This window comes from Typopeltis vanoorti, chromosome 12 (genome assembly GCF_054136105.1).
Source record: "Typopeltis vanoorti isolate ZY-2024b chromosome 12, IOZ_Tvanoo_1.0, whole genome shotgun sequence".
In the NCBI taxonomy this organism is placed as follows: Eukaryota; Metazoa; Arthropoda; class Arachnida; order Uropygi; family Thelyphonidae; genus Typopeltis; species Typopeltis vanoorti.
Window position 1 is genome coordinate 93,737,617 of NC_143560.1, and position 12,627 is coordinate 93,750,243.

The window sequence follows — 12,627 nt, forward strand, 5'->3', positions numbered from 1 at the left end:
AGGAGAGGTATCATAGGTATTATGAATGATGGCTAATGTGTGAATAATGGATATCTCCCACAATGAGTCTTCCAACTCCATGCAGATACCTATATTATAATAATAATAAATTCCTACTCTGCTGTTTAGATCTCCATCTTAACTGTGCATTACTGTGGCTTTATTAATTTATGGAATCATTTCGTTATATATCTGAAATGCTTGGGAAAAACAACAATATCTATCTAGAAGAAATTTGTGGCAAATACAGAATGAAGCAGTAAAAGGTATTCTACGTAATAGTAGAAAGGATGTTTACATTAACAGAAAGGGAAAGTCAATATTAAAGAGTACTTGAATATTATTACATACTTATATACCAATACAAACAGCTTAAAGGAATAAGCTGTAGTTCAAACTATAAATTGGAGAAAATGAATTAAATACTATAGAGATTTCAGAGTTGTAGCTAAATAAGAACATTATTGATATCAAAGACATAATTAATTTTAGATTGCGATTGTGATAGTCAGAGCTGAAAGGTAAGCCATATTTTGAAAATTGGATATTTAATTTTCAATGGCTTACTGTTTTATGAGTGTCTGTTTGTTTTTTTCTGAGAGTTTGCTTGTAGTAATTAGAGGGGGGGGGGATTTTTTTTTTTACTTTTTGCTGCAGTGTGCATGTGTTTGTTTGACGTGTATTTGTTGTGAAGTATGAAAGATATGCAGAAAGGAGAGCAAAACTGGTGAGGACACATGAAACGAGAGTTTTAAAAGTGAGTGCCAGTAGTGTGAAGAGAGCAAGAGGTATGACAACAAACAGTTGAACAACAAAAGGTGGGAAAATGTGAGTTAGAATGTTAGCAACATTGTTGCTGAAAGTAAGCAGTGGAAGCAAGTGATGCTGAAAGCATTATGAGTGGCCTGAAAGATAGGAGAATGACAAGATAGGAACAAGAAACAGTGTGCTTATGTGGAGCCCTTTATAGGACAAAATGTGAGATAAAACGACTCAAAAAAAAAAAACACATGGTGAGCATTATGGCAGAGAAGCAAAAGAGAGAAGTGCAGGAAGGGAAAGTGATGTAATGAGAGTTTTGTATAAAGCCTCCATGATAAGGTCAAGGATGTAATGATGCTGTTAGGATGCAGAGGGAAAAGTGAAAGAGATGATGTGAAGAGCAAGTTAAATAGATGAAAGGACTTATGTAAGTTTGATGATTTGTAGTTGAATGAATTTGGAGTTAGGTGCCTTGAGAAAGCATTAGTCAGTAAGAGTTCATAGACCAAAGTAGTCAAAGAAACTATTTGGGGAGTGGGGACACAGATAAGTGAGTGTACAAGCAACCTTGAGGCAAGTAAGTGGGAGAATAATCACATGATTCTGAATATAGCTCCTCAAGTTCTGAAACTGAGTAGAACAGGTGTGAGGACAAAGTGTGAGGGAAGGTGTGGAAATGATGATGCTTTTTATGTACACTGATGCCAGACACAACCAGAATAAGGAGAAGAAGTTTCTGGTATTGGTCAGTTCTCCTTAGCCAAAGATAAAATAGGCACTGGTGAGACTCGGTTGATGAAGGATAATACAGTCATAGCAATAGTATGCAATAGTTATGGTATTTTCAGAGAAGAAAGAAGGAAAAGGATGGGGAGGAGTTCTTAGCAGATGCAGAGGGTAACAAGAGAAAGAGACTAACAGGATGATATATGATATGCCATCCTGTATATAGTTGGTTATTGCTATAGGCTAGGGGAAGGGATACTAGGAGGATTGCATTGACAAATTAGCATGAGTGCAAGGCAAGTAATTATTACAGGAGAAGAGGAGAGAGAGAGAATGGCTTCAACTGTAAAATCATAAATTATATATATATATGTGTGTGTGTGTGTGTGCGCGTGTCTGATCCACATACAAAAGGTCACAAGACCTATAGCACATTAGTGCTATGCGTGTGCAAGAGGAATAGAAGAAAGGAGGAATCTGTTCACATTTTGCTTGAACAGCTGAGGACTGTAATCTTTCGGGAAGGCAGAGTGGGAGAGACTGTTCCAAAGGACAGAAGTAGATGGGATGAAGGAGGAGGCAGTGAAGTTGGTTTCAAGATGGAATGTAAAAGGGTGTTGGTTAGCAGTGGCTCTTGTTTTAATGATTTTGGAGGAGAGTGGGAGAATAATAGTGGCCAATTCAGCAGAGCACTGTTCATGAAAGTATCTGTAGAAGAGGCAGAAACTGAACATCTGTGAGTGAGTGAGAGAGAGAGAGAGAGAGAGAGAGAGAGAGAGGGGGAATCATTAATTAGTCAGATTGCCCTCTTCTGAATAGAATCAAGTAATCTTAGAGAGGAGATTTGGGCTTTGTATACAGTTAGCAGCTATGAAGGTGTGAAGTATTGTCTTGTGCAAAAAAAAGTACAGCAAGTTTTTCGGCAGCTGCGGAAGCTATAATTGAAATGTGGTTGTGCCAGGAAAGATTGGAGGTGCAGGTCAGTCTGAGTAGAAAAATCTGATCGTGTTTGGATATCACTCAGTATTACTGAAGGTAAGAAAGGATATGGGCTCTTTCTTGCAAGAGATCAGACAAAACTGAGTTTTGATGGCATGAAGTTTGCAAGGTTGTCCTTGCCCTACTGGGATATAGCTAGGAGACCTGAGTTCAGGTCACTTGGTCATGGTAGATCTTGAGGATTCTAACACTTGAACACTACAAGGTTTGTTGAATGAAAAAGAGGAATGGAGTGTACTGTCATCAGCAAAACTATGGATAGGATTGGGAATCTGAGAGAGCAGGTCATTTATATACAAGAGGAAGAGAGTGAGTGAAAGAACAGAACACTGGGGTACTCCTGCACTACTGTGGAAATCTGAGGAAAGTAAACTGTCCACCATGACACGTGGTGAGCGACCAGTGAGAAAGTTGGTGATCTAGTTGCAGAGTGAGAAGACAGACTATAGGATGGCAGTATGTTAAGTAGGCCCCTCTGCCAAACCTGATCAAATGCCTTTGAAATGTTGAGGGCAACCACATGAGTTTCTCCAAATTTCTCCATAGCTTGAGTCCAGAGGTGGGTGGTCAAAGCAAGACGATCAGCTGTAGATCGCAAGTGACAGAATCCATAGTGCTGGTCACTGATTAGTTGGTATGACTCTAGGTGGTTCAAGAGCTGGTTGTTGATGACTTCTCCACAGTTTTAGAGAGAACAGAAGTGAGAGTAATTGGATGGTAGTTCATTGGTTGACTTTTATCACCTTTCTTTCGGATGGGCTAGATGTGGACCTGCTTTCATATTGTAGGGTAGATGCCAGTTGAATAGGACAGATTGAAGAGACAATACAGGATAGGTGTTAGTTCTAGGGAATTTTTAAATACAATAAGTGGGATACCATCAGGACCAGATGCCTTGTTTGTGTTCAGGTTATTGAGGATTATTCGGATTTCTTTTGTCAGAAGACTATGAACAACATGAAGGGAGCCATTCTTGGTAGTGTAGAAGGAACTTTGCCTAGCTCATCAATGCAGGAATTTGAAGAGAAGAGTGATGCTAGTAAGTTAGCCGTTTTCTGGTGAGGTAACTATAATACCACCCAGATGAGAGAGTGGAAGAAACCTGGGTGGGCAGAAGTTGTCCCCAATGGCCTTGGCAAGGGACCAGAAGGAGTGACTGTCATTTGGGCAGGAGGCAAGTATGCAGCATTTGGCCCTTTCAAGGTCTATCTTAGACTTGGTGATGATTCTTTTACAATGGTTGTGAGCTACTGTGTAGGCACAGTGGGCAGCTGGAGTTCTGTTGTTGAGCCATTTGTGGTAAGCACAGGTTTTTTTCTTTTACAGCATTGACATATTTTTTTTGAAAACCAAGGCTTGGATGGTGGCTGAGAATTTGGAGTGGAATAAGGGATGAAAGCCTTCATTCCTGTGAGGATAATTTCTGTTATTTGGTCTGAGCAGATGTTTGAATCTGATGAACTGAAGCAGTGGTTGGACCACAGGAAGGAAAAACAAAACCCACGGAGGTTATCACAGTTGGCACCCTTGTAGTGCCAAAGAACACAAGACTGTGAACTGGTGGGTGAAGGTTGTTCTGTGGCAAAAGAGACTTGTGTGATGTTGTGGTCCAAGTTACCAAGAGGAGAGTTGACAACCACAGTATACCTGAAAGAGGTCAAGTGTGTTGGCAAATTGGAGGGGGTTGTCAGATATTCTGGTAGGAAGATTGATGATCTGAGCTAGGTCACACATGGCACACACCGCAGCATCCCTGCCTTTCATTGCTTGGTCAGTGAAACTGGAAAAGGGGAGCCAATGTCAGTTGTGGCCAATGAAGTCCCCAAGAAGGATGACCTCGCTATTAGGATATTTCGACTGCATAAAGTCAAGCTTTATGCAGTCGAAAAGGTCAGTGGTTGATGAAGTTTAGAGAGCAATAGATAGAGCATATGAAAAGGGCATGTTGGTTTAGTAGAGAAATTTTGAGCCAAAGTAGATCAAACAGTGGGGATTCAAGGATGTGCAGTCTCTGGCATGGTATGTGAGTTCTGATGAATGCACAAGTGCTTCCCTTGTGGCAAAAACTGTGTAATGTGTAGTTTGGGCAGTTGAGGTGAACAGTTGTTGAGGTTGCCAGTTGGGGTTCTGATAGGAATAGTACTTCTGATTTAGATGGGAGATTCTGGACAACTGGGCAGATTCTGGTTGAGATTGGAGGGAGGAATAGTCACAGGAAGGGAAGGAAATGGAACTTATATAGCTGCTAAAAGATAATTACCAGAGACTATGTAACATAGTCTCTGGTAATATGAGACTGTCTTTTCTGTCTGTTTTATGAGACTATGTAACATAGTCTCATAAAACAGACAGAAAAATCCGACTTGTGAATTTAATCTAGGGCATGCAGAGTAGAGTAAAAAATGGGTAAAAAGCATGCTAGGAACACCTAAGCTGCCACCTTGAAAAAAAATTAGTTTGTCTAAAAATGCAAATAAGACATCAAAAAGTACACACTTTTTGATATATTAAATTTGATGCTGTGATGAATTTTTGAACCTTCTGAAAATGCAAAAATTCTGTGGATCTGCTGAATAAAAAGGACTACCATAATTAATAGAATGCTAGGAAAAATCTTTTAAAAAAAATTCCTTTCATGCTTAGGATAAAGTAACCAAATAACTCACTTTCATCAAAATAGAAAATTATGCAGCTTCAATTTAATTTTAAATTTGATGACATCCCAAAGACTGACCCATAACATACTTGTGTAATAACAGCCATACACATTTTACAGCCTCTTATTTTAAATGTGACAAAGTTGTGTCTCATTATAAAAAAACACCACTATATTTAAAATTCACTTGCTATAATAAACTGCTGAAAAAGTCCTAACCAAACCTCCATAAGTACAATTCAAAAAAATAAATAACATAAAAAATTCACTACAGCAAACTATCTGCTATAACACACTATTCCTGTGGTCCCTAGAATTTGCTACAGTGAGAATATGTTATTACATTAGATTCTTCATTATTAAGTAAAGAAATAAGGAATTTAAAGAAGCTGAATCAAATATGAACTCCACCAGACTGAGTTTGTGTTCAGCATTCCTTGATGTTAAGATATGCTCAAACCATGCCTTCATTCTATTTGAAAACAGAACGAAGTTAAATGAGTTACAGCCAGAGCATGTGTGTGTATATAAAAATAAAAAATAAATAAATAAATTGCTCTGGGAGGAGAGATGGAAGACTTAATCTATCCTACTGATACTATATTATACCCATCTTTCTACCTGTATGTTGTTTTATTTTGCACACTATTATATTTAATTTATTTTCCATTAATTATTGCATATAAACTAAATACAGGTAACCCTCATATAACACGGTCTAAAATTGTAGTAATCCTTATTGAACGTGGTATTTATACAACACAGTCCCGATAAAAACACGGTCTAAAAATTGTAGTAATCCTTTATCTTTTCATATGTTTTTCACCGCGCGACTTAAAAATCAAATTTTATCTCGTTAAATTTGTGTCTGCCTGTATCCTGCATGTAATTATAAGTAGCAAATTTATATTAGGGGAAATACCTTTTAGCACGCATGTACCTCAATTGTTTACCGTATAAAACGTTTATTGTTGAAAATTGTCCTCGTTTCTGCCAAGAAAGTGCATTCAAAATCATAAGTGTGGTCATCTCAAGCTGAGCACTTTATTTTCTGGTGAGTTACATACAATATGTAATGCTTGCTTTTTTGTAAAAAAATATTTTTATAGTAATGGCCACAAACTGCAACGAAAGGGAAAAACCAACATTGAAAACAAAATTAATTTCTCTCGAAGAAAAATATTCAAAATCTTGGATCGGCTGAAAAATGGAGAAAAACCAGGAGTTTTTGCAGGGACTTTGAATTTAAATGAATCAACAATTTGAACAATCAAACAAAATGAACATAATATCCGAGAAAGTGTTTATTGCTGGGTCAATGATAAGTGCAAAGCGTGTTGCTTATGCATGCGATATTCTAATGGAAAAATTGAGAAATCTCTAATAATTTCGATAGAAGATTGCACCTCAAAAGAAAATTCCTATGGATGGAAATCTTATTAAACAAAAAAAAAAGTCTCAAAGTTTATAAACACTTATTGTGCAGACCAGGTGTTCAATGCGGATGAATCCGGTTATATTGGAAAAAAAGTGCAAAAAACGCCCCTATATTTCAAAAAATGAAAGATTAGCTCCTGGATTCAAAGTTTCCAAAGATAGAATTACTCTACTGTTTTGTAGTAATGTATCAGGTGATTACATGACAAAACCAGTGTTTATTAACCAATCCTCAAATCCTTGTGCTATGAAAGATTAAAATAGGCACTATTTTATTTTGCCTAAAACATTTATGCATTATGTACAATTAAGTTAAATTACAAACTTACATGAATTACCTGAATTAAATAAAAATATATTTTTTGTTGGGTATGTCATTGTTGTTTATATAATTTCAAAAAAAAAAAAAAAAAAAAAACGATTTCAGAACATAACCCTACTTTTTCTATGTGATCTGAGACTCGTATAACGCAGCATTTCTGCGAAACCTAACATCCGCGTTATACGAGGGTTACCTGTACTAATATCCATTATGAAAAAAAGTGACATATGTTCACAATCTTGAATAATTTTATTCAATCATATGTACAAGTTTTGACAAATTTTAAAGTAATATATGGAGGAAAGTAGCTGACCAAAATTTTTATTATTATTTTTTTTTTTAAGATAAGTGGTAGAAACAAAAATAGCTTACAGCTGGCCAGTCAGCATACAGTTTTGAATAATATACTTAGTGACCTCCTTTGAATCACAGAAATTCCTCAAACTTGTAATGAACAAGAAATCCTGAATTTCATAAGGATGCTGATCCATATAATAATAATTATTATTATTATTACCCAAGACCCAATGCAGTCAAAGACCCATCTAGGAAGTCCATTTATCAAACACACAGCTCATCATACCATGCTTTAAACACTCAAATTCTCTGCAGACACCACACTCTCAGGCAAGACATTCCAATCATTCACAACTCTGCATGAAAAAAACCTGCTTCTCACTCCCCTACTCACACCCTCTTTATACAGTTTCCAGGGATGACCTCTGGTTCTCCCCTGATCTCCCACTATTTTCTATAGAACCTCTCCAGCATTGATCCTATAACAACCCCTTAATAACTTGTAGGTCTCTATCGTATCTCCCCCCTCTTCCTCCTGTCCATCAGACTGCAAGTTGCATCTTCTCAATCTTTCCTCATACTCGACATTCCAGAGGTTAGAGACTACCTTAGTTGGTCGCCTCTGGACTCTTTTCAACATCTCTTCATCCTTCTGAAAACCAGTTGACCAAATGTGGGCACAATAGTCCATGTGTGTGTGTGGGGGGGGGCCTAATCAAAGCATTATACAATGGAACAAGAATCTCCAAACTTCTACAAGTCAGTGTCCTCCGCATCATTCCCAGAAGTATTTGTGTTGTCTTCACAATTTTGGCTATGTGTCTCCTAAATTTCAGATCCTTATCCACTATCACCCCCAGATCTCTTATTTCCTCCGCCTCCGACAATATATCCACACCAAGCATAAATTCTGCATCCCATTTTTGTTTTCCAAATTTTAAAACCTTACATTTTTCAACATTGAACTCACATCCCCATTCCCGTGCCCAATCACTCAATTTATTCAAGTCTTCTTATAAGGACACAACATCTTCTCTACTCTTCATGGTTCGTCCCAACTTTGCATCATCTGCAAACAACTGAATATCTCCATCCTAATCTTCACCAATATCATTAATATACAAGTTAAACAGCAATGGCCCTAAAACAGACCCCTGAGGCACACCACCACTAGTAACTTTCCTTTTCCTGGATATCGCTCCCCCATATATAACTTGTTGATACCTATCAGATAGCGAGTCTCCAATCCAATGCACCAATCAAATATCCAACTCCATCCACTCCAGTTTGACTATCAACTTATCATGCAGTAATCTATCAAAAGCCTTTGCAAAATCTAAGTATATTACTGTGTATCCTTCTCCTCTGTCCATCAAGCAGTCATCTTATTGTAATAAGTAAGTAGATTACTAAAACATGACCTCCCTTTAGTAAATCCATGCTGTCCATGAAAGATAATACCATTGTTGTCAACCCAATTCTGAATCCTAGTTCTCACAAGCTTCTCCAACAACTTAACTACAACACCTGACACACAAATAGGCCTATAGTTTGATTCTTGAGTTCTATCACCTCCTTTATGAAGTGGCACAATCTTGTCCTCCTTACACTCCTTAGGAACTTGACCCAGTGCAAGACTCGTATTTAAAAAATATGTCAAGGTCGGCGTCAACTCCTTGTCACATTCCTTCAGAATACGTGGCAATATATTATCAAGTCCCACAGCCTTATTTACATCTAGTTTGCTCAACTCCCCATACACCCCTTGCTCACTTACAGTCAATCTCTCTTCCCTATCATATCAACTGCTCTCAATCTCTCCATGAAGTCACATTCACAAGAATGAAAGACCTTTATGAACTACTCATTAAGTATCTCCACCACACCTTCTGCAACAGCTGTCTTTATACCATTTTCTCCAATCAATGTCATCCTTCCATAATCATTCTTTCTTTTGCTGGCTATATATTGAAAGAACTCCTTAGGATTCTTTTTGGCTTCATTAGCTAACTGCTGTTCATACCTCTCTTTAGCTACCCTCACCAACCAAGTCACCCGCTTTGCCTGGTCTTTGTAGTCCTCATGGAATCGGTTATTTCCACTTCTCTTATGATGCCTCCACAATGCTCTTTTTCTCTGTATCGCATGCTTAGTCTCTTTATTCATCCATAAACTTGAACACATCTTGCATTTGCCTCAAACTGCAGCAAATCCCTGTTACAAATAGCTTGTTTCACTCTATCCTAATTATACTCAAATGGTTTGAGATCCTTGCATGACCAAGGCAAGGATCTCAAATGCATGAGAAAGATACCCTTGGCATATTCTGGAATAATTTCTAAATGCTTGTGAACAATAACAGATTCACTGATGCTTGATGCTATCAACATACACACTGTCCCTTTCATTCCAGCTGTCCAGAAGGAAATGTGACTTGCTGAGGTCAGAATTCATATAGCTCATCTGCAACAGGCTGTGGTACATTGTACATTCCAATATGTTGCTTTAGAGACTATCACTGTATTGCATTACCAATTTTCTGCAAAAAAGACTACTGGTGGAATATAATAAGAATGGAATATTCTATCAGCCACTCATACCAGCAGTCTATAGCAATGGTCTGAGAACAGATATTTTCTGTTCTTAGACAGATTTTACTGACATACTGTGAGAAATTTTGCATACTGCAAAATTTCTTGCAATATGCCCTAAACAATGTTGTGCATAAACACGCTATGCTGACTTATATGTACACTGTGGCTCTGCATGTACTTACTTGCGTTATACGATAATGTTCTAATGAAATGGCCACTTCATAACTTCACTTTCCTCCAAAATTGTAATTCTGGAAGAAAGTGAAGTTAACATCATCCATTTACTGTTCAGCTTCAAACTAATTTACCAAACTGACTTCACTTCTTGAACTCCATCTACCGCTGTAGTGTGAAACAGCCTCCATTGCTCTCCCATCTCTTCTCTAATGACCATAACTTTCAGCTGTTTAAGAAACATGTCAATAAGCTATTTTTGCTTATCCTCTTATCCACCTGCACAGCAATGATGTGCTCTAGGTTTTGCAACCTTTCATATGTGGAGCCTGATATATATATAAGCCATGATCCCTGGAATGAATATATTGTCTCTGATGAAGCAGTGGATTTCATGGATGATCAGAATGCAGCCAATAAACTGGTCACTAGGAGTGTATTAATAATTTATTTACATAAAATTTATCATATCCTATAAGCAAACTCACCCAAAATTTCTTGCAGTTACGATAATTTAAAAAATATACTTCACATCGTGTTTTATCATATGCATGTTCTTCAAGACATCTAAAAGATAATGCTTCTTCCTATAAAGTATAAAATTTGAATATAAACAACACACAAACTTATGCAATTACATGTAACTCAATAAATTATATGTAATTAAAATGAGTGAATATGCCAGAGCTAACACCTTGAAACCCTACTCTTCTCCACCCTCCCCTCCCATCCAAGGCAGGTCCAAATAGTTCTACATAAAGAAGAGACCTAACCTAAAGAGATTCTTGTTACTTAGATTATATATTAGGTTTTATTTTCTGCCACCAACCCTTGCTTTTCTATCTTCAAAAAGCAATGCCTTTTAATGTAATGCCTCAAATCTGTCTAAATCAATCTTTATTACTATTATTACAGGTATCTCCATGGAGTGAGTAGTTATCGCGGGAGACCCAAATAGCAAAACAATATCCGTCATATCTCTTCTTGAATTCATTTACAGACGAAGAGCCAGACAATGAATTTCACTCATTCACCACCCTCCAGGCAAAAATCCTTGTTCTGACACCCTTGTTAACCACACTCTTCTTTAATTTCCAGGGATGACCTCTTGTTCTTCCATCACTATCACACAGCTGAAACATTTCCGCTGCATCAATCCTATAAAAATCTTTCAGTAATTTAAATGTTTCTATCATATCCCCTCTTCTCTGCCTATCAACAACCTCTGAAATCCACAAGCTCTCAATCTATCAATGTAGGGAGCATTTTTTACATCACTCACCAACTTGGTCACTCCTCTCTGAACCCTCTCCAAAGCCTCCTCATCTCCAAGGAATCCAGGTGACCAGACCCGAGCACAGTAATCCAAATGTGGAAGTATCAATGCTTTATAAAGGGGAATAATAACCTCTTTATCTCTGGATGTCAGTGTGTTCCTCAACAACCAAGTAATCCTATGTGCAATCTTGGACACCTTAGCAATGTGTCCTCTGAACTTCATCTCCCTATCTACCAACAACTTTCTCTGGATCTTTTCTCAACTTTGCTATGAAAGACTTGTATAATGATCATACCACCTTATATTAATCTGCTTGCACATTCTTGAATACATTGGCACACCCAGAAAAGAAAAAGGAAAAAACACTAGAAAAATTTCCAAAAATCTTTTCTTAATTATTATTTTTTTTTTTTTTTAATTTATGTTCAGTCGTGTCTTCTATTTCAATGCTACTTATGAATTAGAGGTCACATAAGGTGGGAATACCCTATAACGCTCGGGAATCCTGTCTGCTGTGAATGCGCAAGACGAATGAAGTAGTGCTTAGGTGCTACTTGTTCGTTTGCTCAAGCCGGGCCAGAGAAGATCATGGGTATCATGTATTGACGATCACTGCTCAGTCATAGGTCGTATGCAATGCGTAGTGTGTATTCGCAAATCATCTACTCCACTCGCCCCCCCCCCCAAATTAAATCATGAGTGCTCTCCCCCACAAGATTAAATCCTGAGTATGTGGTCCCCCTCCAAGATTAAATCCTGAGTGCGCCACAGCTTGAATATTCATAGCATAAAGTTCCTTCTAATATCTTCTTATTTCATAAATTTCATCTTTTTGTTGGTAATTTTCAAAATTTTATTTTTCAGTATTGTAGTTCATTTACTTTAGTTAATAAAATCATCATGTAACAGATTTGAGAGGCAGACATCTACATCAACTTAACATCACCATCTTTAATAACAGATATCATATTGCTCTGCCTTTCATTTGTTTAACCAACAACCTATGTCTTTGCATCCTTGAATTTAATTCTTCTTTTAAGCATATTTTCCTTTGTCACTTAAGTATCTTTTTTTTTTTTTTCAATACTTTAAAGAAATCCACATTAAATGACAATAACTTCTCAACCATCTGGTCCTAGTAACATCAGTTTAAATTTCAAACTCAAACCATTCCACTCTGCATTCGTAACATTCTAGCAAAGTACATTCTAGCAATGCACTGATCCAGAGATGAGCAAGCTAGTGACAGGTCTATGAAATGCTCCTTATCAGGATAGACTGAAGGTGTGTGTGAGTTACAAAGTTTAGTTGACAGGCAGAAAAGACAAGATATGATAGAAACTTAAAAGTTACTAAAGGGGCTTTATGAAATTGACACAAA

At 37.3% G+C, this 12,627-nt stretch overlaps 1 protein-coding gene across 8 annotated transcripts in view; it reads right to left on the reverse strand.

Annotated features, from left to right (window-relative positions):
- The window catches only part of LOC150101013 (coiled-coil-helix-coiled-coil-helix domain-containing protein 7), a 223,483-nt gene that overhangs the window by 109,893 nt on the left and 100,963 nt on the right, over positions 1-12,627 (reverse strand). For all 8 annotated transcript variants that reach the window (XR_016549198.1, XR_016549199.1, XR_016549202.1 and 5 more), the window contains exon 2: positions 10,456-10,554. Coding sequence is in view for 3 of the 8 variants with exons in the window: in XM_090402220.1 (XP_090258346.1) it covers positions 10,456-10,554 (99 nt within the window). In the remaining 5 variants the exon portion in view is untranslated. The remainder of the gene's footprint in view (positions 1-10,455; positions 10,555-12,627) is intronic.